This window comes from Zootoca vivipara, chromosome 2, assembly GCF_963506605.1.
Source record: "Zootoca vivipara chromosome 2, rZooViv1.1, whole genome shotgun sequence".
Taxonomy (NCBI): domain Eukaryota; kingdom Metazoa; phylum Chordata; class Lepidosauria; order Squamata; family Lacertidae; genus Zootoca; species Zootoca vivipara.
This window is the reverse complement of record NC_083277.1, coordinates 81,900,808-81,925,238: the sequence shown is the minus strand read 5'-3', so window position 1 is coordinate 81,925,238 and position 24,431 is coordinate 81,900,808. Positions and strand designations below refer to the sequence as shown.

Below are 24,431 nucleotides of genomic sequence, written 5' to 3'. Positions count from 1 at the left end.
GGAACTTTAAAAGAACTGGTGGCAAAGGTTTAAACAAAGATTACTTGTTAGCCTTTACGACCACAGACCTGATTGCTTTAAATAAACAGGGTCCTTTAGAAGCCCCAAAGTGCTACTTGGATCCTTTCCTGTTGTCATTAGGTTGATTCATTAATTAGCTTGACTGCTAACAAAATTGCCAGGGCTTTTTGCCTTTGTTAGATACATGGAAGAATGGATGTGATGGAGACATAGACCAGAAACAGGTGGATAGTTGCTCGATGTCCTAAAACGCCAGGTCCATATCCCATACTGGCAGCACAGAACATTTTTCTTTGAGCTCATTCAGCACAGCAGGGAATGCTCCTACAAAAGCAAACACCCCCCCCCCAGTCCCGTTTCATTGTGGAAAATGCTGAGCCCCATCATTCTGGAGTCTTTTAAGTTTTAACAAAAGAAGAGGGAAAGCTGCATGCTTGAAAGTGAAAAGATGGAGCATACTGTAAACTTGGCAAAGCCCAAACTTTGCTCTCTCATAACCGCACATTTTAACTCTTCAACATCTAAGCTTCTTTTTCATGTTGGATGTTTGCTTTCTGCTTAAGTTCTACAAAAGGTAGCTGGACTTGGAAAACTGACAATGGCATTGGAGTCTTAGATATGTCTACTCAAAAGTTAGTCCAACTGAATCCAATGTGACTTATTCTCAGGTATGCCTGTCTCAATGTATGCTACTGTTTACGGCATTATTTGACATCTCTGCTTTTGAGCCTGTTAACAAAAGTGAAAAATTTGTAGCCAAAAAGTTCATGCCCGTATTCATGTTATCACAGCTTGAAAAAAGATGTTTCAACTGATAAGAAACCACCATCTTTTTTTCTCACTTTCAGGACCATGCAGGACAGAAAATAGCTAAATTCCCCAGTGCTAGCATTAAATATGTATGCATTGCGAGGTGCCAGCATTACATATTTATGCTTGATAGCCAAGTTTCTGGGTATTTTCACGGCTGTATTGTACATGCTTAGTGGTTTTTTTTTAAAGACTTCCTAAAGCTGCAGATTCAAAGTAAATGCTGTAATTTATGCATAAGCCAGTGTGGTGCCAAGGCTACAGCGGCTCAAGGGACACAAAGAGAAACATGGAGGGTTATATTTGACCCCCTCTGACCCGAGGTTCCTGACCCCTGGACTAGAGTGTCAGATTAGGGCACACCAGCCCCCTATGCACCCTCAAAATCTGCTCCAGGGGAAGCAGATACAATTATTAAATTAAAAAACCATGAAAATTTAGCATTTTGTGTCATTTTCTCCTAATATGCATACATGAACTGGATTTAACATATATGCATATCTATGTAAGCAGTCTTCCTCATTATAATGCATTTTTGTTTGCTAATTTCACAAATCATGCATTTTTAAAAATATATGCATTTTTGTACACACGTCCCCTAATATGCACATTTGTGCACATTTAGGTTTTTTTGTATTTTTTGCAGAAGTCCATCACAAAATTTGGAGAAGCATGAATTGCAAAGCATATCTATATTTCTGATTACTTGCAGTTTTGGGACCTGCCAATTAGCTGGTTTGCATCCACACAGGAACCAAACTGAATTTTCCTGTATCCCTCCTCCAAAAGCAAGCATTGCTTGAGGAACTCTAAGGTAACACTTGAGATCCTGAGACAAAGGCAGTGAATTCCATTCCTAAGCAGTACAAAAGTAACCTCGAATGGTCAGCATTTTTTGTGTTGTTGCTTGCCACACTGTCTCAAGCAAGCTGTTGCTGTTCCATTTATACCTGTTACCATTATCATGCTTGCAAACATCTAGTCACATTGTGTCTTAGAAGCTATCCTTGTAGCTCTAAACCAGGGGTCAGCAACCTTTTCCAGCCATGGGCTGGTCCACCATCCCTCTCAGACCATGTGGTGGGCCGGACTATTTTTTTTGGGGGGGGAATGAACGAATTCCTATGCCCCACAAATAACCCAGAGATGCATTTTAAATAAAAGGACATATTCTACTCATGTAAAAACACGCCGATTCCCGAACCATCCATGGGCCGGATTGAGGAGATTGGGCCGCATCCTGCCCACAGGCCTTAGGTTGCCTACCCCTGCTCTAAACTGTGTGGAGTGAGCTGGTGCTATAAACCAGTGTTCCTCAACCTTGGGCCTCCAGCTGTTTTGGGACTACAACTCCCATCATCCTTAGCTAGCAGGACCAGTGGCCGGGGATGATGGGAGTTGTAGTTCCAAAACAGCTGGAGGCCCAAGGTTGAGGAACACTGCTATAAACCAATAAATACAAACTATGCAGGAGATCAGGTAGCACAACTGTCCAGTAATAGGTGACACATGCATTCATTTATGTAATATGCTCCCCTGTTCATATTTGGCCAACTTTATCTCAAATCCCCCTCCAAAGATGCTGGGTGGTTCTTGTCTTCTTATTTAACTTAGAACAGCTACTGCTTCTGCTCCTGAGAGTTAATGAACTGTTGAGCTCATCTCTTCTTTCAGGAGATGTTGCCTTCATGTTTTCTGGCTTAGCAAACCTGCAGGTTTTCAACTCTCTGTGGTGCGATGCGCTGTTCATTTTAAAGACATTATGCTTTGAGAAAAGCTAGGCAGAAAGTGAGCAGCAATTTCATTGGGTGGCCCAGTTACTGAATAGCTGGTGCCTGAACTAAATAGATCTTACACCAGTGGCAAAGGGGCCACTTAAAGGCTGCAGCTCCCTTTTACTTTTTGCATCTTTTCTTTATAAATAAATAAAGCAACAGGTTTATTTTGTGCCACTTAACTGAATGAATTGGGTTTCTGAATTAGGGAGATACTAAAGGAATGCAGGCAAGTTGGACACTGATGATGCCTCTGTTGAAAACAATACATTTCCATAGCAGTTTAAGTGCAAAGAGTGCTTTGCACTTAAGCCGCCCAGAGTGGCTGGGGGAACCCGGCCAGATGGGCGGGGTATAAATAAAAAATTATTATTATTATTATTTAGAAATCATTATCCCAATAATGTCAGTTACTGGGGAGGTTGCAGCCTTTTGTTGGCACTCTTTAGAATGCCTTAGCTCTCCCCTTCAGGCATTCCAAAGTGGTGACAATCAATATGGGAGGATAAGCATGCTAACTCCAATCCTTCTTTTGCCATTTTTGTCACCTTCCAATGGAATATATATATATATATATATATATATATATATATATATATATATATATATGATAAGAATAATATTGGAGAAAACGGGGTATTGAAAATTGCTTAATCTAAATCATATATCCCAGTTTACAGTGGCCCTTTAAAGTATGCTTCACGCAGAGTATACACAGTCAGAAGTTGACCTGGCTAAGAAAACACCACCAAGAGTGTGGGGAATTATCTCCCTTATATGAAACCCCTTACTAGCTGTACACTTGTAAAAGTATACAGATGAAAATACAAACGGTTGGGTTTCTTTAACTGAAAAGCAAACTGACTCTAAAGAGACTTTAAACTAAAGATAATGCTTTCTCTCTTAACAACTTTATCTACCCACATTTCAACCTTCAAACCATTCCAAACCTCCCACAAACTCCCACATAACATCCATTAAACTACCTAAGAATTAACAGCAAACTAGCTTTATAACTAAGCAACTCTCATACTAAGATTCAACTGGGAATCTCTTAAACGGAGAACAACTGAGAGAGTGATCTACTAAGAGATGAATCAAACTGAAAGATCTAACTAAGAGATACAGAAGGCTTTCTAGCAGAGCCTTATATATATACAAGGAGCAGAGCCCACGCCTGTGAGAAATTAACAGAAACACCGACACCTGTTTCTCTTAAACAAACAGTATTTACATTAGACCGGTTCTAAAGTAACTTGACTATTCAAAAAATCCAACACTGTCTGTAGCAGGGAGCTTTTTGTATCTGCAGAGGCTGCCCACACATTATGGAGCTTGCATTTTCCAGAGTTCTAAAACACATGGGGAGGCCACTCAGACACAAAAGGCTCCCTAATGTAGGTAACTACCATACTTTTCTGTGTATAAGACTATGTTCTTTTATTTAAAAATCATGCTAAAAAGTGGAGGTAGTCTTATACATGGACAGTGCATAGGGCGGACATTTGATTGGTTGCTGCCGAGGTTGTCAGTGGCTATTGTGCATGTTATTGATTGCTACATCAATGGATGGTGTTGATTGGCTGATGCTCTGGCAGTTGGATGGGCGATTGGCAGCTTCTGCCGTTGACGGGACAGGTGGAGGTGGATTTAGTGATGCGTGCGGGTGAGCGATTTTAGGCAATCTCCCCTAAAAAAAGCTCAATAACCCTGGGTAAGCCTCCCCCCATAAAGCTCAAGAACTCTGGGTAATCATCCACAAAAAAGCTCAAGAACTCTGTGTGTCATCTCTTCCCCCCTTTTCCTAAATTTGAGTCCCCCAAAATAGGGGACGTCTTATACCCTCTCTCTATACATACTGTATCTGTGCTTGGTTTTCCAGCTGCACATTCATGGACAGGAAAGTGCTCCAGAAGGTCATAACCACAGCCCAAAATATTATTGGGCATCCTCTCCCATCTCTGGAAGAACTATACAATCCCCGTTGCCTTAAAAAAGCAAATAATATTTTATAAGATTCACCTTGTCCTGGATATAGTCTTTTTGCACCGTTGCCCTCAGGCAAGAGATACAGAACAATTAAATCAAGAACGAATAGATTAAAAAACCAGTTTCTATCCAAGAGCTATAACCATCTTAAATGCTGTAACTAAATAATATGATCTTGGGGAGTTGTGATGGGTGTGTGTGTGGCTGTAATAGTGTTTTGTTTTGTTAATGGGATGGCATTCAATTTCGTTGTACTATGTACAATGACAATAAAGTATCTATCATCTATCTATCTATCTATCTATCTATCTATCTATCTATACATGGGGGCGTCTTATAGATGGAAAAGTACACTACTTTTCTCAAGTTGGAAGATGAGAAAAATGGCTGCAGAAGGGGGTGGAGTTAGCACATTCATCCTCATTGGATCCTCTCTCCTCACTACAACACCTGAAGACCAGAGAGGTGATGTGGTGTGTCCATGATTTGGAAGATACTGAAAACTGCAACTGAAGAGGAGTGGAATAAACACGCTCATTCCTAGGGCCAACCCTCACGTGGTCTGATGTGGTCTCTTTTGGGAAATAATTCATTTGAAACCAATGGACCTTACATCAAAGTAGGTGTGCTTGGGATTAGGGGGTTGGTTACACAAATAACCAAATTCGTAATGCACCACACACACATACACACAGACACTTATAAAAAACATTTTATAAAATACTTTTACACATGGTTATGTATGTTGAATTGCAAAATGCCCAGGTTGATGAATTCAGCACTGTTGACTTATTTCATTCTGGTCTTTAAAACTGATTATTTTACCATAAAAAGCTGTAATCTGAAGAAATTCCTAGGAAACAATTCTATAGTAGTAGCAAAATGGATCAAAACTGTATTGCAGCCATGTAGCTGCCAATCAGCAGGAGGCTCAGAGTGACATGTTTAGGGTCAGATTCAGAAGACAGAAGGGACTCATTATTGGATGAAGCAAAATAGTTCTCCTCAGGTGATACTGTCCGTTTCCAAGGAAATAGTGCATTTCACATTGACGAAGGGATTCTTGCATAATATTTCTCCGAGTTGTTTGGAACTTCTTTTCCTCACAGTAAGTTCACTTGCACATACTGGAGGAACAGCACATTGTGAAGATAAAACACATTGTCCCGCCAGGCTGGTGAAATTATACTTTAGGTCTCTCTTTCCACAAGGCATTGCCATTTAATATAAATAGAAATTCTATCTTCCCTCTGCTACCTTTGCTCACCATGTGGGAGGTGGAGGATGTGCAGAGAAGCAATTTCAATTTCTTTTAATCAAAAACTCAAGCTCTTTCATAGAGTCACTGCACTCACAGACCGCCGGTGGCTCCTTTGACTGGAACTTTTAGCGCCATTGGTCAGGAGGCCAGAAAAGGGCTTTGCTGGTGTACTCTGCCCAGGAGATGCATCTTCTGACAGGAAACCAGCGGCCGCATCCTCTTCCCCACCCCACCATTTGGTGTAGTCATTGTTTGATGTCTGGTTCCTGAGGGCTTCTTGTTCTGGAGGACAGAGACCCTGAAACATGCGCTCTGCTGCGTTGTCAGGTGGGGACACACCCATGTTTGCAATGGGTCCTTCAAGCCCATCATTGCAGACACCTCGGCCTTGTTCCCTCAATTTCCATTTCTTTATTTCCCAGTCCTGTTGTTCTTTAGGGAGCTTATCCAAGTGTTGTGCTTTCACAATGGGTGATACCTCAAAAGTTCCCTGAAGAGCCAAGATAAGATACCTAAACAAACAAACAAACAAACAAACAACTTTAGTACGGTAGTACCCTCATAAAAACGAGCTTTCACTCTTCCTGGTTCTCCTACTCTGTAGATATCTGATGAGGAAGAATAATGCTCTTGTCTTGGGTAATCCTTTATGAACACAATCTGCTTGTTACAGTGACCTTATAACAATGATAGGCCAGTCGAGGGTTTGGAATTTGCAGGAGGGTCAAATCAACCAGGATGTGTTTTTAGGCCAGTCACTTTCAGCCTGACCCATCTCACTTGGGTGCTGGGGTGCAGGGGAGGAGAAACTATGTAGACTGCCTTATAGACTTCAGAGGAAAGGCAGGCTACATGAGTGAAAAATAATATAGAATTGTTAGAGACAGGTTTGAAGATAGGAAAGTCCTTTTGTTGGAGGGAGAGGGTTGCAAAGGAGAGAAGGGGGCAAGGATACTGTGCGGCTGCCCTGTGCATATTGCATGGAAGAGGGTTGTGGGGCAAGGCTCAGGAGCTAGCACACCTGCTGCATTTCTCTATGGGTCTCTGTGGTCTAGCTGGAAATGGTGTGCACTAAGGTAGCTTTGATGGGCTGGATGAGGGCCCAGGAATTGAGACTGAATCCTGACAAGGCAGAGTGTTACGCTTTGGGAACAATTTATTTAATTAGTCATTAAGAAATGGATATACTGTCCTTTGTCAAAAGGCTGCAGGGTGGTTTGCAACATAAAAATAAAATAAGCAACACAGAAACTTAAGAAACAATTATATCAGTATAATAAATCAGCACAATAAAAATGGCAACACCCGACTATTCATAAAATACTGCAGTTATAGTTCCCCCTCATCCAAAATCCTCCTGGAAGAGGTGTTTCTTAGGGCAAACAGTGGCAGTAAACCACTGCTTTTGATGGGGCTACACTCCCCTTGAAAGAACAAGTACATAGCCTGGGAATATTCTGAGATCCATCTTTGCTACAGGAGGTTCAAGTGTCCTCAGTGGTGTGATGTACCTTAGGCCAGCTTTCGCTTTCGCTGGTTCACCCGCTGTGGCTGTTTTGGGACAGAGACAGCTTGGGCACAAACTCTGATAACCTTCCATTCTGAATATTGAATTGTGCGCTGTGTAGGTTGACTCTTTGAATGACTCAAAATGGCAGCTACAGCAAAATGAGCAGAACAGCCAGACACATACCACTGGTTCTGAAAGAACTGGACTGGCTGCCAGTAAGATTATGCTTTGAACCTAAATACCCGAAGGAGAACCTCTCCCTATGTAATCCCACTTGGATGTTAAAATTTTCCAACAGTGTCTCACCTCCAGCTGTTACACAGTATAAGGTGATGTGAGGAAGGGCCTTCTGTGTGGTAGTGCCCAGGTTGTGGGGCACCTTCCCCTCTGAAATTCAGCTGACATCTACTCTTTTTTCCCAATCAGTGCCAGTGTAAAACATCCAAGCCTTTAGAAAATATTGAGGTCCAGCTTGGGCTTTTTAGTGACATTTCTGTTGCTTTATGATCGGCTGTAACTGAAATGTTATTGGATGTTATTTTTATTTTTGATTAATTGATTCTAGTTTTAGATGAAGTGGTGTGGTTCCCTACCCTGAGATCTTAGGAAACAAGTGGGCTATAAATATGTCAAAATAAACAAACTGGTGACTGATTCCACGGGGTCATTTTTGGCTAGAGGTAATTAGTTGAGAGGGAATATCTTTTTTCTTTTCTTTCCATGTAGTGAACAGCAGGAAAAAAGCACAGGCTGTATCTTGTTTTGGCACCATCGTTCAACACCAGCAAGCTAAGCAGAAAGTGACAATGCTTATTAGTTTTGCAGCTCTGGGTCATATTTGTAAATCATCGTATGGTGCTAACAGCCTTATGAACTAGTTTTCAGCACAGGTTGACCAGGCCTGTGGGCAGAGCTAAATCCTTTTAGGAATGTAACATTATTTGCTTACACGCATGTGGCTGGCTGATCTGTGTAAAAATCAATTCCTAAGATAGTTCTCAGATTCTGTCTTGTCTTGCCTTGTTTAGATTGTAAACTCCCCATGGGAGAGAATTTAGCACCCTCTGCTCACATGGCTTCTAGCCTTATTGTAATCCCTTCTTGGTTTGCCTGATAGCCACTAGTGTAAGAATAACTAGGTACAGAAAGTTCCAAGCCAAAGTGGGACACAGTCCAGCTCTACATAGAGGGAGTAGAATAACTCCATCCTGCCAAGCTCCAGAGAACTAGAGTTCAGTTCTCATCTCTTCCTGCTCCACTTCATAGGAGAAGACAAAATTTGAATGTGAGAAAAGCCCATCATGCCTGATCTTCTTCCTCCTATTTTCCCCTGGAGAGTGATCATAGAGTTCTGATCCCTTACAACCCCTAGTCTGCCGCAGTGAGAATCAAATAAAAGGAGGGACTCCCAGGTCAGGGGTTGCTATCTAGCTTCTGCTTAAGATCAGGGTGATATGTGGTAACATTACATTTCCTCATTACCTGGGGAAATGACAGGTTGGAAAGATGGATCATGCCAAAGTCCCTGGTAAGATCTTTGTATACATACATTGACTGAAGTTGGATCTGGTGATAAACGATTGTTCATTATTGCATTAATGAGCCTTGTCGTTTAGTGACATAGTCCTCACCTCCTTTGGTGCAGCCGTGAAGAGGAGGTTAGAAGTCTTTACTTCCAACTTTTGTTAACTGTACTTTAGTGCTATGGGCTGCCTGAATCTAGCTCCTCTCCCAAGAGAGGAAGATGACATGCACCACACCAGGAAACCTCTGTTGCTGTGGCTGCCAGCATGTTTTCACCCCTGCTCCCACGGTGGGGACAAAGAGAGCCTCCTAACATAAATGGGGAACTGGACTTAGTAAACCCTAAACTGTGGTCAGTCATATAGTTTACTGAAATAAGTCAATTCCATAAACCTCTGTTTGTTCAGATTTAGACATAATGATAAACTGTAGTTGGTTGGTTTTGTTAAAAATTAAAAAGCTTCCGCTCTCCTCATGGGTCTGCTGGAGTATGGCAGTCCAAGGCTTTCTCAAGCTCATTCGAGTAACAATGAACCAACGTTTATGATTATGTCTGAATGCAGCCATTTGCTCTAACTATCTTCATACAGGTGGCATTTGGGAGTGCATCGCTGACAGTGCCAGGGCTCACACGGTTTATGTATGGCAGCTTTTTATCCTTCAGACTGCAGGGACCCTTGTGAAACTCCAGCATGAATAATTATTTCACAATAGAGGAGCCAATTTCTTCTTTAAGAGAAAACAAAACCCAAAGGAGGAGAATGCTATGGAAACAAGCTTTAATGTTCTCCTTCTGAATCTGCCCTCAAATCAATGTGTGTTTATAGTGAGTGAATGAAGTAAGATAGATGAAGAACAAGATTTCCAAATCAAATGAGCAGAAGATTCTGCTTCTACATGCTTTGCTTTCTCTGTCTCATTTTCTCTCTCTTTCTGTAGAGCAGTGGTGGTGAAGCAAACACTGTACATTTGTGCTAGTTCTAAGGCCTCGTTGACAGCTGGGGAAAAGGTTTTGAGACCTGACAGTTAACTAGATCCATATTCGAGTGCTGAAGAGAGGAAAGCACCAGAAAAGCAGTTTCCCCCTCTACTTTGAAATGCTCAAAGGTTGCCTCTCAAAGAACTCCATTACACAGCAAAACCACAAAGCCTTTATGTTCCAGCCAAGGTACACAGACTTGATGCCTCCTCAACTCCAGAAAGAGGTTGTGACAGCACGAAAGGTAACAGTCTGTCAAGGATTTTAAGCCTCTCTTCCAGAGACCATCAGAAATCAGAAGAAAGTAGCTGACCAGAGGCACAGCAGGTGATGGGGAGATGAGAAACAGCATACTAAATCTGCTGAAATCCATTCTTAAAGCCCCTTCCCGCCATTACCCAGGAACTAGGTTGTTGCTGACCAGGACATAGTATTCTACCCAACAGGTACAAAAAGAAGCATATGTTCAAACCTTGGAAGAAGTGCTATGACTGGAGTAATGATGGATATGAAATAAAAGCTCGCCTGCGACATCTCAGACTCCATAATCCAGTAGGGATTGGTGGGAGGGTTGCAAATGACACATGTAGCATTGTAGATGGTTGAAAAAATGAAGTACAGAAGAATGCTCACAGTGATTGTAATTCCATGGGACAGAGTCTGTGGACAAGATGTGAGGAAAAGAACCATTATGGCAGCAAGTTTGGTCACCAGGATTCAAGTTTCCAGTACAGAAGAAAGTGCAAGTGCAAATGTTCATGCAGAAGCGCCAGATATAAATATGTGATGGGACTCCTTAGCTGAATCCTGCTCTCTGTTTTGTTAATTACAATAGCATGTATATTATTTTGGAGACTAGCCAAATCTTTAAAGGGATGCAGAACATGCTAGCACAGGGTACATAAGTTATGATAATCATTTCTAAAAGCAGGCGATCAGAAAGCTATAATAGTTACTGAAGGGTTTATCTACATACCCATGTTTGAATTTCTAAAGCTTGGTGAAACAGAATAGTAAGGAGAGCGACTGTATTGATTGTTGTTCCAAAGCTGAAAATGTCAATATCGGAATCAAGATATGCCTGGAAAACAGAAATAGTTGTAGGCTTATTGACTGACACAATTTTTGTTTCATTAAGAGCCGCTTAGAGAGTGCCTTAAATACTTACTAGATAAGGGACAAAGAAGCAGATGAGGCTCTGATAAAAAGATTCCAAAATGGCAACCCAGAACGTCAGAGGCTTGTAAACCTGCAGCAAATCATAACACAAAGAGAAACACAGGTTTTTTTTTGTTTGTTTTTTGCCTTTAAGGTGGCAGTTGATTCCTCTGTGAAAAAATGTCCAGTTTTCCCCTCCTTGGGGAAGCCATCAGGGAGGAGAATAACCAGACTGAAAGCTTTCCTGTTACAGCACTAGGCTGTAAAAGCACCCATTCAGGCATAAACTGTGTGGGATGGCCTTCAGCAAGTCACAATCCCCCAATTTATGTACAATGGGGCAATTGTGAGGATAAATGAGATATGGATGGTAAATAACTTTCAATACAAATAGTACCATGCACATGAAAAATAGTAAATAACCTAAAGTTTCAGAATAAAACAGAATCCTATTGAGATACTTTATAAAACCAGAGAATAGGCTACAGAACGCTATGTTTTCTAAAATGCTTCTGAAAATTCTTGTTCTTCACATGTTTAGATCTCATTGCATTTCTTTCCCCGGTGCAAGAGAAGTGATCTGAAGTGACTGTAGACTGTAGCCAAAGTTCAAGTTGTACATTACAGTTTAGGTGGAGGAAGACTGCCCAGAGGGAAGCTGCTTAACCCTCCCCACCTTAAAATTGCCCTCCCCAAACTGCTTTTTCACCCACTGCATTGAAGGATATGTAAAAAACTATAGGGACTTGTGAGGCTTCCTTGAGCAAGAAAGGTGTACCTCTGAGTTTTGTCCACTCTTATAAAGACCAGGCAAGCTCAACAGAGTTCCTGCAGAAACATCTTTATCCAGGACTCCGGAAAGTATTGGTGGCACAGAAGTGAAAAACAAGTTGAAGAAGATCATTTGCCAGTAGTCTATCATGGCGGCCCCAGAGAATGCACAGAAGAACTGGTACCAGAACAGCAGGTTGACGTAGGTCTGGTGGGAAAATGTTAAAAAGGCAAAATACATTAGCTGTTTGTGTTAGTCAAGATATTTCCACGCACACTCTCTTACATGTGTACGGGCGATAAGCTCCTAGAACACGTTACAGCCTGCGCTGTGATTTAATGCTTAAGTACTTTGATTTAAGGCAATTCAGTCCAGATGACTTCAAAAAATCCAAGTATTTGATCTTAATCAGGTTTTTGATCGGTTTGAGAAGCTAACTACAACTGAGCTCTGAAATTATTTTTAAAAGAGAAAAGTAGCATTGGGAGTGGGGAATTTAAATAAAAAGGCAGTGAGGGAAAGGGTGCTTGACCGATATTTGTGTATGATATTATTGCCTCCTTTTTCTTCTCTCTAAATCGTCCCCAAGTTGCTATTTCTACCATGAACTTCTAAAAGTGTGTTTGCGTTAGGTTTTGGACTATCATAGACAGAAATTTCTGCTGGGGAAATTTAGAATGGGGGAAGCAGCTGGTGGGTAAAAGGTTTGAGAACCTTTTGCACTAACACACCCACTTTCTGTTGAAGCTCCAGGGACAATGCAGCCCCGCACCAACCTAACTGCCTCCAGCAAGTGGGTCTTGGGGTGGGTATGTTAGACTTGCTTTCTTAGTAGCAAACTTCTGTATTCAGTTAGCCTCATGTCCCTGATGGCCAGGAACCATTTATTTGCTATTCAAAGGTTGTTTTCACAAATGTAAACTCTGCTCTTGGAACAGCTCTTCAGTTTAAACATGTTCAACACCTTTTTGAATAGAATACAGAAGTGAGAAAACAGAAAAAGGAGAGAATATCTAGTGTGTGAGAGACCAAACTGCAGGTGGAAAGCCCCCAGGGCAAAAAACAAAAACAACCCTTATGGATCTTGTTGGCAAAGAAGGCAAACTACAACCCAAATATTGCTGTTCCAGTCGACATATTCCTGTTCACAGGAATAGGAAATCTCATAGAGAAGGGTGAGTTCATGTAATACCTACCACCAGATCACTTGAATAGGGTGGGTGGGACTGCATTAGACACAACCTTAACTGTATCTTCAAGACAGCACAGGGAAACAATACATAGAAAAATAGTATCAAAAGGGAAAATGGATGAGTGGATGAGAGGAGGGGAAATGTGGGCTTTTGAAAAGGAAGTGATGGGAATGGATTAGACTCATGAAAGGAGTTTATTAAGGTGATACAGCTCTGACAGTTCCCATGGAAGATTTACTTCTCTTCCACTCCTTCTCAAACCTTAGTTTTGGATCTCCAAAATGTGTGACGTTTCATGTTACCTCCCTTATGGAAATATAGGACTTGAAAATGGAGGTGTGGGGTGTGTGTGCAAGCAACAGAGCTTTCCCATTACATTGGTAAAGCTGATTACTGTTGTTGCTAATTGCTAGCATGTGGCTCTCATCAAATTAAGTGCATTGGCAGGCTTTTCAGCCTAATACAGAGCCAAGTCCCATTCTGAGTAGTTATAATTTACTATTCTGTATGCAGAAACACAGCCAGAATGATACCTATGGTTGTCAGAACATTTTTTTCCTTAAATCATTATTATTTAAGATAGGGGATTATGACTTAGAAGTGTCTCCTTCTCAGCTTTCGAGGGAAAAATGGGAACAAGCCTCTGAAGTCAACTTAAGGGCCAATCTGTTTTTATTGTGCCTTTTTATTGGATGGTTATTCATCATTTCAGGCTCTGAATGTGATTTTTAAATGGAATGTTCTGTATGGCATTTTTGGAGCTTGTAAGATGCCTGGCATGGATCCTGAATCAGCACAAATATGAACCTTCATTGTCATCATCATCTGTGGCTATGAGAAGAAAGCATTCACAGCTGGCACAGAGGCAACTGAAGATGTCTGAAACTTACCACGTTTTTATAGAAAAAGTATATCACCAGCTTGCCTAAGCGGGAATAGCACCAATGTCCATGAACTAGAAGCAACTTCTTCAAGTGCTTGAATTGAGATATGGCAAAATCACTGGCCATGACAGCCTGAAACAGAAATGAAAAGAAGAGCTTTATTTCCTTTGCTTTACCTGACCCCAAAACAAACCAAAGACAGGCAAACACCAACCAGCTGGGCAAAAGCAATGACTGGGAGGAAGTGCAAAATGTTTCGAGTTTGGCTTAATTTCAAAACTGGCTATGGTTTCATTATGAAACTGCAAGCGCTTGCCTTTCCAAGTCTGTCACAAGAACATAATCACATAGAAGATGATCCTATTCCAGTAAGAGGATAGGGGCAATTTTGGATGAGATAGCCTGAAGTACTAGACACTTGGGGAAAGTGCTTGAGGATTACTATTTAATTCAGCAGTTTTCTATAGGCAGTGGAATCCTGTGTGGAGGCTGCCGGACATGGTAAGCTTTAAATCACAACCTGCCTCTGGGTTTCCAGTGACTCAGCATCACTTCTCTGCATTATTGGGATAACAAGCGAGGCAGGGAACTGTTTCTAGAGCTGGACATTAGCATGAGGGACAGCGATATATTAAGTCAAGGCAAGCACATAAGCACTTTGATGAATTGTTAAGACAGGGCATTTCACCTTGGTTTATTAGCATATTATGTCGGATAGCCATAATGATAGCTTACGTTCATGTTATACACAGAATACACCCTTCTATAAATTCTGAACACTGGTGACAAATGGCCCAGCAGTAGCTGCCAAAGACAAAGGAATACACTTCAGTTATTATGTATACCTGCATCCCTTCTTGTCCTGAAATACCGATTCCAACATCAGCTGCCTGAATCATACTTACATCATTGGCACCATCACCTAAAAAAGTGGGAAAAAGCAATAGTTGAAACAAAGAGTAAGTTAATGCAAAGGGCTATAATTCAACATAGCATTAAGTTGCAGGTTCCATCTGCAAGGATTTCTTCTTGCACAAATGCATGTTCTTCTGCTAAATTTGTTCTGGGTCCTCCCCTCCCCAGCCCTCTGTGGGAGGCTTGGGGATGGTGCAAGGGGGGGGGGGAGAAGGGGAGGGCATCCCATTGCACTAGTAGCAATACTGTACTTACTCATGTGTTGAATACTACCCTTGATGTCAAATGATTAAGAAGGCAACTTGGGTTCACAGAAGAGGCTTGTTTCAGCCTGGTGGAATTATTGACTCACCCCCTTTTGAACAGCTGGATGCCCCCCTCACCGCAATAGCATGTCACTAGCTGCTTTTAAAACTCTGTTTGGCTTCAAATGCGCCTTGTCAAATGACTTGGTAAATTAACCATATAAAGCCTCTTGAGCTCATGAGTCGAGTTTCTCAATTCTTTGGAACTTGGCTAAAATGCCTCTATAAAGTTGTGGTGTTGCAGCAATACCTCAGAGCTGTGATCAGTTAAATATTATGAGTAAGCCAGTTTACACTCACACCTGACATCACATGTCAAACAATCTGGTATTGCTGAAGGCTGATTTACACATGCCCGCACATCACTTGACAATTTGCGCTTAGACATGCAAACAGCTGCTATTGACAATAAATGTGCATGATGGTAGATGAGGCGATATTTAACAGTTGGTGTTAGTTCTGTGATGGTGTTAGATCTGTGATGGATGCAAGTTTGTACATAATGCGTAACTGGTTCCTCTGAGTAAATGGACATTAAATGAAGTGTGGCAGAGCAGGACATATTTGCCCCTCTGGTATAGGATACGAGACGGCTTTAGCGCTTACATTTCAAGCTAAATAGCAGCCAAGTCATGAGATCATGATGCTTAAATGGCAACTACTCACCTATTGCCAACGTCATAACTTTCAGCTGACCCCGTACAAGTTTGACCACCATGCTCTTCTGCAAGGGGGTACACCGGCAGCATAAAACTGAACGGCTGTACTTGGTTAGTTCCAGAAATTTATGCTCAAGTTGTCCCTGAAAAATGGTATTCAGAGTTCTTCCATCAACCACCAGACCAATTGCAGAATCTGCAGTCACAGTGGTGGGCATAGAAAATGGCAGCTTGATGCCAAAAACAGTCCAAGCTATCCCTTGAATACTTTGTGCCTTCTTCACTTCTTCCAATGTAATATCCAACAGTGATTCACAGGTTTCCTATGAAAAGAGAGTTGTGTAAAGTTGTATTCTCCATTGCACTATAAGCAGGACTTGTTCCATTATTAGAAAGTTTTGTGCTAACCTTTTTTTTTTTAAAAAAAGCCCACAGCCTTTCATTTTGTTTGAGTATCCCAAAGACTGGTGAATCTAAACCAAGTGTTGATTTACCAAAGCCTTCCAACAAGTCACTTTATCAAACATTTGGTAATGATAATTTCAATTTACTTCTAATACCCTTTTTGAACTTAACTACCGGTAAGTCACGACTTATCAGTGCATCCATAATTTGTAGCATTTGTATTATACTAATTATTAGCTTATTTATTTATTTAGAAAAATATTTATATACTTCCATAAAACATAAAGCACCATTTAAAAAAATAAAATACAGACTTTCATTAAGGTAACTCTCTAATCAAAAATATTAATTAAACAGCTGCAAAGGCCCATTGGCATGCCCTTGTTTTACAATTTGAGAATTGCCTAGTTCATTTATTGTTCATAGGATATGCTATCCTCAGGGAATACACAGAAGTACCATAATTTTAGTAAGTTGATAGCAAATGCATTCAAACTGATATCATTGCATGTATCTGAATAGACCATTCTACTGTAGTAGCATAGCTGCTTTACGGTCTAATGATTAAACTGATTCACTGGAATTGGTGCTCAAAGTATTAGGTGATAAAGATCCCATATCATATCAGTACATTTCTTGTTTAGGGGCCCAATCCCAGTACTAGAAATAGATGGATCACTCTATTTCTGGTCTGTGTTAATTTTGGATGAATTTTGGATGAATGGATAATTCTGTCCTCCTTCCACATTCATTCGCCTTTCTCTGTGTTTTAAATCTCTGTAAAAGCTAGTATATAAACACACATTTCAACATGCATTTTATCCCTACATGGTATTTAAATAAACATTTTATCTCACATTTCTAAATGTATTTTATCATAAACTACATTTTAAATACAGTTGGTATGCTTTTAAAGTTGAGAAGTGTACTGCACCCGCTAGATAAGAGTAAAATCTGAAGGGTAAGCATGTTTTGGTCTGCAAATTAGTCTGGGAGCTTTGATCAAGTCAGAAACTGAATTTTCAGCACCACTGATAGCTCTGCCCTGAACTATACAACATGTGACCAGCCAAGCAACAGGTGCCTGCCACAGGGGGGGGGGATGTCAAGCCCATAGGTGCTTGATACCCTCCTCTCCAGATTTCTGCAGTAAAAGGCAGACAGCACAAACCTGTGGTTTACTGGGTTGTTGTCGGTCCATCAGATTTGGCTGCTGGGCTACATTTGACTTGGTGGGTCACTAGTTGTGCAGGCTTGCCATAAGCACCCCCTGCAGGGATGAATTAATTGGAAGAGGGTAAAGGCATCATTTCCAGTTTAATTGTTGCCAGTGAAATGTTATCTAGCAAGTAGGCTTGCCACACACTTTTATTTCATAGAACAGTTACTTATTTTGTATACAAATCTAGCAAGGGACAGATAGCAAGCCTTCTAGCTAGCGAAACCTCAATGCTATTTAGAGACAAGGCTTTTTTGCAAATTGCCAAATAAGTGTGAAATATTAAAGTCAAATATTTGTCTTCCATGCCTATAAGATGTTCCTGAATTCTGATAATACAGCGTAGTCCAGCTTCAAAAGGATCACTTTTCCAAATAACAGTTTGACCCATGTTTTTCACTTTAATGCTGCATTAAAGATGAAGGAAGCTTGCATGGCAGATCATTAAACAAGTCGTCACAGAGTCCCTTGCAGGCCATTTGGACTCACCTTACTTTCAGTATTAATGGTAAAGACTGTGTCTCTTTGGTCCAGTAGTTTGCAAGAATATGCAATGTTGACTGCTGTTTCCTGCTTATCTCCAGTCAGCACCCAAGTCTGGATCCCTGCCTCTCTGAAAGCAGCAATGGCATCAGGCACTCCATCTTGCAGCCGATCTTCAATACCAGTTGCTCCTGGTGAAAAGGAAGAATGGGCAACCAAGCTTTGACTGAGCATGCAGAGTGCACTTTGCATACAAAACTACATGGCACTGTTACAAACCTGTCAGTATATTCGCCTATAGCAACAGTTGTTAAATGCCGGCTGTTTTCCTTTAATGCCTTTAATGCCTTTGGATTTACTGATAAAAAAAAAAACCAACACCCCAGCAACTTAAAAGATATAGGAAAGTAAGTTCATGCAGTTTTTCTGCTGCATTTTCCCTCAAAGGTTCTTCAAGGCTGTTGTTGTTTAGTCGTTTAGTCGTGTCCGACTCTTCGTGACCCCATGGACCATAGCATGCCAGGCACTCCTGTGTTCCACTGCCTCCCGCAGTTTGGTCAAACTCATGTTCGTAGCTTCGAGAACACTGTCCAACCATCTCGTCCTCTGTCATCCCCTTCTCCTAGTGCCCTCAATCTTTCCCAACATCAGGGTCTTTTCCAAGGATTGTTCTCTTCTCATGAGGTGGCCAAAGTATTGGAGCCTCAGCTTCACGCACGATCTGTCCTTCCAGTGAGCACTCAGGGCTGATTTCCTTAAGAATGGATAGGTTTGATCTTCTTGCAGTCCATGGGACTCTCAAGAGTCTCCTCCAGCACCATAATTCAAAAGCATCAATTCTTCGGCGATCAGCCTTCTTCATGGTCCAGCTCTCACTTCCATACATCACTACTGGGAAACCATAGCTTTAACTATACGGACCTTTGTAGGCAAGGTGATGTCTTTGCTTTTTAAGATGCTGTCTAGGTTTGTCATTGCTTTTCTCCCAAGAAGCAGGCGTCTTTTAATTTCATGACTGCTGTCACCATCTGCAGTGATCAAGGAGCCCAAGAAAGCAAAATCTCTCACTGCCTCCATTTCTTCCCCTTCTATTTGCCAGGAGGTGATGGGACCAGTGGCCATGATCTTGGTTTTTTTGATGTTGAGCTTCAGACCATATTTTGCCCTCTCCTCTTTCACCCTCATTAAAAGGCTTCAAGGCTAGAAATCCTCAAAAGGGCAGACTCTGTCACAGAATCATTGTGGGTGGTGATACTGGGCCCCAAGAGTAATTTAGTACTGGGGATGTGCTATCACCCCCCTGATCAAAATGCTCAGAGAGATATTGAGATGAATAACAAAATCAAGAAAGCATCCAAAAAGGAGATATGATAGAAATGGGGGACTTTAACTACCCTCACATAGAATGTCAACATATGTGTTCTAGTCATGAGAAAGAGGTAAAATTTTGAGATACCCTACAAGACTGTAGCCTACAACAGTTGGTATTGGAACTGACCAGAGCGGGGCAACCCTGGTCTCAAAACTGAGTGGTTCCCAGGACCTGGTTCAAGAGGTAGGCATTGTTGAGTCAATTGGGAGCAGTGATACTTCTCTGTTTATGGAAACAGATTTTAGCATGCAGAGTTAGTTACTTTGTTCCTACAACAGCCTTTGCATGTGAGGAAAATAGAGAATCTGCTCTGTGTGCAGAACTAAGTTTAGATTCAGCTCATTATACACATAGTTTATGCCAGCACTTAAGCATCAGTTCACAGAACTGCGCAGGTAGTAATCTTTTTGTTTCTTTCACCCGCTCATAATCACCAGATCATAACCTATGTCTTTAAAGATGTCATAGCATCACAAGAAAGACACAAAACTGAACTGAACATTGACCCATTTAATTCACTAAACAGATCAGCTCCTTGTCACATTAAAGAAATGAGGGAGGTTATATTACAGTTCTTTGTTTGAGATGCTCCAAAACTAAGGTAAGAAGGCTAAATGAATGCTAAAGGTAATTAATGACTGAGAGAGTAATAGCATCTCTTCTGCCAGAGGTCAGTATTAGGTTATTTGCAGTGATAAATGAGAGCTGAGTTAGGTCTGACTTTTTCATGTGCTTTATTCCAACTAACTTAACTCCAAATGAAATTGCCCTTTCCTGAAGACATCATCTAGCCAGGGAATCTGAGAGGTCTTCTGGAAACAGAAATCTGAGTGAAAATTGCCACAATTAGTATGTTTGCCTGAGGTCAGGAATGGAAATCAATACAATAAATATTGAATATTAAAAAGCAAATTATTGCTTAAAGCATGGATGGCTAAAAGGTGGCAGAGGCAGTAGAGATTTATGCAGGTGCAAGGGCCTTGCATTGTCTGGTCTGTACTCCTACTTGTTTTTCTGATAATGTAATGCTTCCTAAATTCTTGTTTCAGGAGTCTAGAGATAAAGGCACCAAGGCATGGTGTGCAGCACATATGCACCGTAGCATGCACTCAAATGACACTGTTTCACGCTGTGGGGATTTGGGGCACAATGACCCAGAAGACCGGCTATTGCTGACTTAAAGCAAACTAACAACTTTTTGGTAGTTAAACTACGTCATTAACTGTACTCCTAAAGGATGTGGTTATTTATAACTCCAAAGCTCTGCTTAGAATACTCCCTGTTTCAGTGGCACATAGACTACATTTTCTAGTTCATACATCACATAGAAGTGGAGAAGGAAGAAGCTCCAGCAGCAGGGTCAGTCCAAGACATTTTGCTATCTGAGGCAGATGACAAGTGGACACCCTTCTCTAACCCTATGCAGAGAAACTGATGGGACTGGTAGTTGGGACGGCATCCTCTACTGCACCTGTGGACAACAGGCTGTTTTAGTGCAGGCTACATGGCGCACACTGCTCTGTTCTCCAACATCTTGCTGCTGCTCCCCATCCCTATCCCCTGCTGCCTGAAGTAGCTGCTTTGCTCTGCCTAATGATAGGGCTGGCTCTGACCAGCAACATCACTTAGAACTGTAGGCACGTAAGTTCTGTGAACCTCACTTTGTACATTACAATTAAAGTAATAAATTACTTCTGCAAAGCACACAAAATGTTCTCATTTTACAATGCAAAACTGAGGAAAACAACTTATAGTGTAGTATTAAGACTGTGCAATTGTATGTGTTTAAATGTATACAACATGCATACTTATACAGAGGAAATGGATCAGATAAGACAATCTTAATTGTAGGAAATGCTATTGCATCCTTTCAAAACTCTAGCTCAAAACAGCAAAATGGTGATTGAAATAGGACAGAAGGTTCACCTAAGATGATTGCGGTTTTGCCTATAGACAAGATAATGTATTCATGGATCAAGCATTTATTTCACATCATGAACTCACTGGCAAGCTTGCAGATACTGACTCTTTCTACATACATAAGTATAGGTGTCCTTTGTATGTTGTTACATCAGGGTTGAGGAACCAATGGCCTTCCAGATATTGCTTGATTATAACTCCCATCATCCCTGACCATTGGCTACACTGGTTGGGCTGATGGGAGTTGGCATCCAGTAACATCGTGAGGGCAACAGGTTTTCCACACCTGCCTTATTTAATTTGCAAAACTATGCAGGAAGATATTAAAGATGAAATTTGTCATAGGCTGCAATGTTAACTTCATTTCAAAGGCTGAGGCTAGTTTTTAAATTGTGACTCACTTCCAAGTAAATGTACTTATGATTGGATATAGGCAATTGATCCCTTTAAGTTGCTGCCACACTCTAGTGTGTAATGAATTGTCTTAAAAGTTACCTAGTAATGTGAGTTTCGTCTCCAGATGTTGCGCTGTTTGCATGAGTAGCTCATCTCTGTTGTCAATAGCTGTTTCTGCCTCACGACGAAAGTTGGCCCATATCTGAAAGTCATCTTCACTTAGGACCTAGTACAACACATGCTCACAATTACAGATGGCAAAGACATTAGGTTCCTGCAGTGTGTTGGATTGTTTGAAGCAAACGTTTCAAACACAAATGTTTCTATCTGACATTTAGCTTAGTCAATAGACCGGAGTGTTCTGGATTGGCTGAACCAGGTTGCAGTGCCACAAAGCAGCTAAAATTAATAGAATTTATGAATATGGAGAGGATGACAGCAGCGATTAGAAATATTTCAAAACAAAAATCTAAATTGGAATGGGAGATGGTTGAAGAATATTTTTAAAAAAGAGATATAAAGACGGAATTGGTGGTCTGTTTAAATTAGGCAGTCTTGGGGGCAAAAAATAGAGAAAAGAAAAGAAAATTAAACGAAGTTAGTACAGAGTAAGTAATCGCAAGTGAAGGAAAGGGGAAAGTTAAGCGATGTGTTGTGATTTGGAAGTTAATTTCTATTCTTTTTTCTTCTTTTTTTAACGGTAGATGTATAGTTGTGTGTTCTTTATTATTATTATTATTATTACTCTTTTTTTCTTTTTCTTTCTTTTTTGTATTGTATTTTAATGACTGAAATAAAGATCGTTTTTTAAATTTTTTAAAAATAAAAATGTTTCTATCTGACATTTAGCTTAGTCAATAGACCGGAGTGTTCTGGACTGGCTGAACCAGGTTGCAGTGCCACAAAGCACCACAGCCAACAAGCAATACAACGACAACCAACATGATATAGGATTGAAGTTTAAGGTTCAAGAACATTTCCTTGGGAGTAAATCTCATTAAACTCAGCATGTTTACTAAGAGGTGTGCCTCAGTGGGTAAGTTGCAATCCTATATCCATCTGGAGGTTGGGCCCACTGAACACAATGAGACTTATTTGGCTTGGGATGTTGCTCTGGCATCTGGAGAATGTGGGGAAAAAAAGAAAGCTGTACAGACTTGTGGGAATATGTTGGGAATGCAAATAATGGTTTCAAGTCTGAACTATAGTTACTGCAAATCATGGTGTAACGCAATGCCTGAAATAATTCTAAGAATGAGATGCAAACTGACTTCTGTGTCATGATGAGCAGCTTCTCCTTCCCCCCACCAAACACCCATTTCAAGATAATGTGAAATGTTAATAGGAACATTAAAACCTAAACAACCCTTCCCTTCTTCCAGCTCATTGGCTCTAGACCATAATCCACAAATGATGATCTCTGGAGCAGCCTTGGAATGCTTACACAAGCAGTGATGGGAATTCTTCACTGCTACTCTAATAAAGCAGAAAGAAGCTGCAGGTTTCAGGCCATTTATATCATGATTAATCAGCATAGGAGGAGTACAGAAAGCTACATGAAAGAGAATATTTATTTGATTAGGGATTTCTGAGAGTAGTCTGGAAAGAGTCATAAGAAGAGCAGAAGCAGAGCATTGGTCCTTTAGAGCATTGGCCCTTTTAGTAAGATTGTTCAGACAAAGGAAATAAAAAAATATTATGCTTACCTTCTTACCTATGCACAGAGTTCTCAGGCCATCTCGTGCATAGAAATCTAAATGTTTCTGTGTTTGATCTCTGACTTTTCTTATTTTCTTTTCCATGGCTAGGTTAGCTGTGAAACACAAGCAGATTGCTGCTTATACCAGTTACAGATCATGCCAAATCACCACCTCACATCTGTAAAAGCATGTTTATATTACAAGGATCTCTTCCAAGTCCATAAATGTAAAGTGTGTTTTGGTGCATAAATGTCATGTGTTGTTAGAGCGGCAGAGCTGCTTTAGAAGCCCCCTACTGTGCTCAACTCAAATATCACTTTCCTCTTAGGACCGAGTTCTTAGAAAACACACACACACACACACACACACACACACACACACACACACACACACACACACCAGCAGAAATGGTCATTGATTAACACTGATTTTCTGGCATCCATAATGCTAAAAATAAGCTTTTTTTCACCTCAACTCCTGGAACAATATAACAAAAAAATCTTTTCCTGTTTTTGTAAATAAAAAAGCAACGGATGACTAGAGAAGCAGGTACATAGAACTTGTGAAACTTTAAAATAAGCAAGTATTACAGCAGGGATGTAACACTCCATATGTTGTCAGACTTCAAATCCCATCAGCCCCAACCAGCATGGCCAATGGCCAGGGATGATGGGAGTTGTAGTCCACGAAAACCTAGAGGACCCAAGCTCCCAATTTCTATCTTACAACCTGCATGAATCATAGGGGGAAGGGCAAGGCTAAGAGCTGGAGCATGCTCCAGGGAGATCCCTCAGGATCCCTTCCACACTACAATTCTATGATTCCATAGAATGCACCATTAAGTCCTATTGAAATCACCCTTTCAGCACTTAATTGTAGAGGGACTTTAGTGTACTTGATTTTCTCTAGCCTGGGACCACCATAGTTGACATCTCGCTGCTACATAGGTCTTGTCCAAACTTCTGCTTGTCCCATCGATAGAAAGCATGGGTCTGAGCAGTTTTCCACTTGTCCATGCTTTCTAGGCATGGATCCAAGCAGCTCTGCCCTTACCCCACTGTTTTCCCCATGAAAACTCGCTCTTTAGTGATAAGTCAATCTGGAGAAAACCCAATCTGGAGTGAAAGTCAATCTGGAGAAAACCCGATTGACATTTGCTCCAGTGCAGCAGCAAAGAACTG

The 24,431-nt window shown here is 41.0% G+C and overlaps 1 protein-coding gene across 4 annotated transcripts in view; it reads right to left on the bottom strand.

Moving 5' to 3' along the window:
* Nucleotides 1-3,272: 3,272 nt before the first annotated feature.
* Nucleotides 3,273-24,431, bottom strand: part of ATP10B (ATPase phospholipid transporting 10B (putative)) — a 120,808-nt gene continuing 99,649 nt past the window's right edge. For all 4 annotated transcript variants that reach the window (XM_035104946.2, XM_060271741.1, XM_035104944.2 and 1 more), the window contains 11 exons: nucleotides 23,257-23,363; nucleotides 21,650-21,776; nucleotides 17,869-18,053; nucleotides 15,763-16,078; nucleotides 14,722-14,798; nucleotides 13,883-14,008; nucleotides 11,806-12,006; nucleotides 11,038-11,118; nucleotides 10,846-10,950; nucleotides 10,342-10,529; nucleotides 3,273-6,368 (listed from right to left, as the gene is read on the bottom strand). In XM_035104946.2, coding sequence (XP_034960837.1) covers nucleotides 5,930-6,368; nucleotides 10,342-10,529; nucleotides 10,846-10,950; nucleotides 11,038-11,118; nucleotides 11,806-12,006; nucleotides 13,883-14,008; nucleotides 14,722-14,798; nucleotides 15,763-16,078; nucleotides 17,869-18,053; nucleotides 21,650-21,776; nucleotides 23,257-23,363 — 1,952 coding nt within the window. In that variant the 3' untranslated portion in view covers nucleotides 3,273-5,929. The remainder of the gene's footprint in view (nucleotides 6,369-10,341; nucleotides 10,530-10,845; nucleotides 10,951-11,037; nucleotides 11,119-11,805; nucleotides 12,007-13,882; nucleotides 14,009-14,721; nucleotides 14,799-15,762; nucleotides 16,079-17,868; nucleotides 18,054-21,649; nucleotides 21,777-23,256; nucleotides 23,364-24,431) is intronic.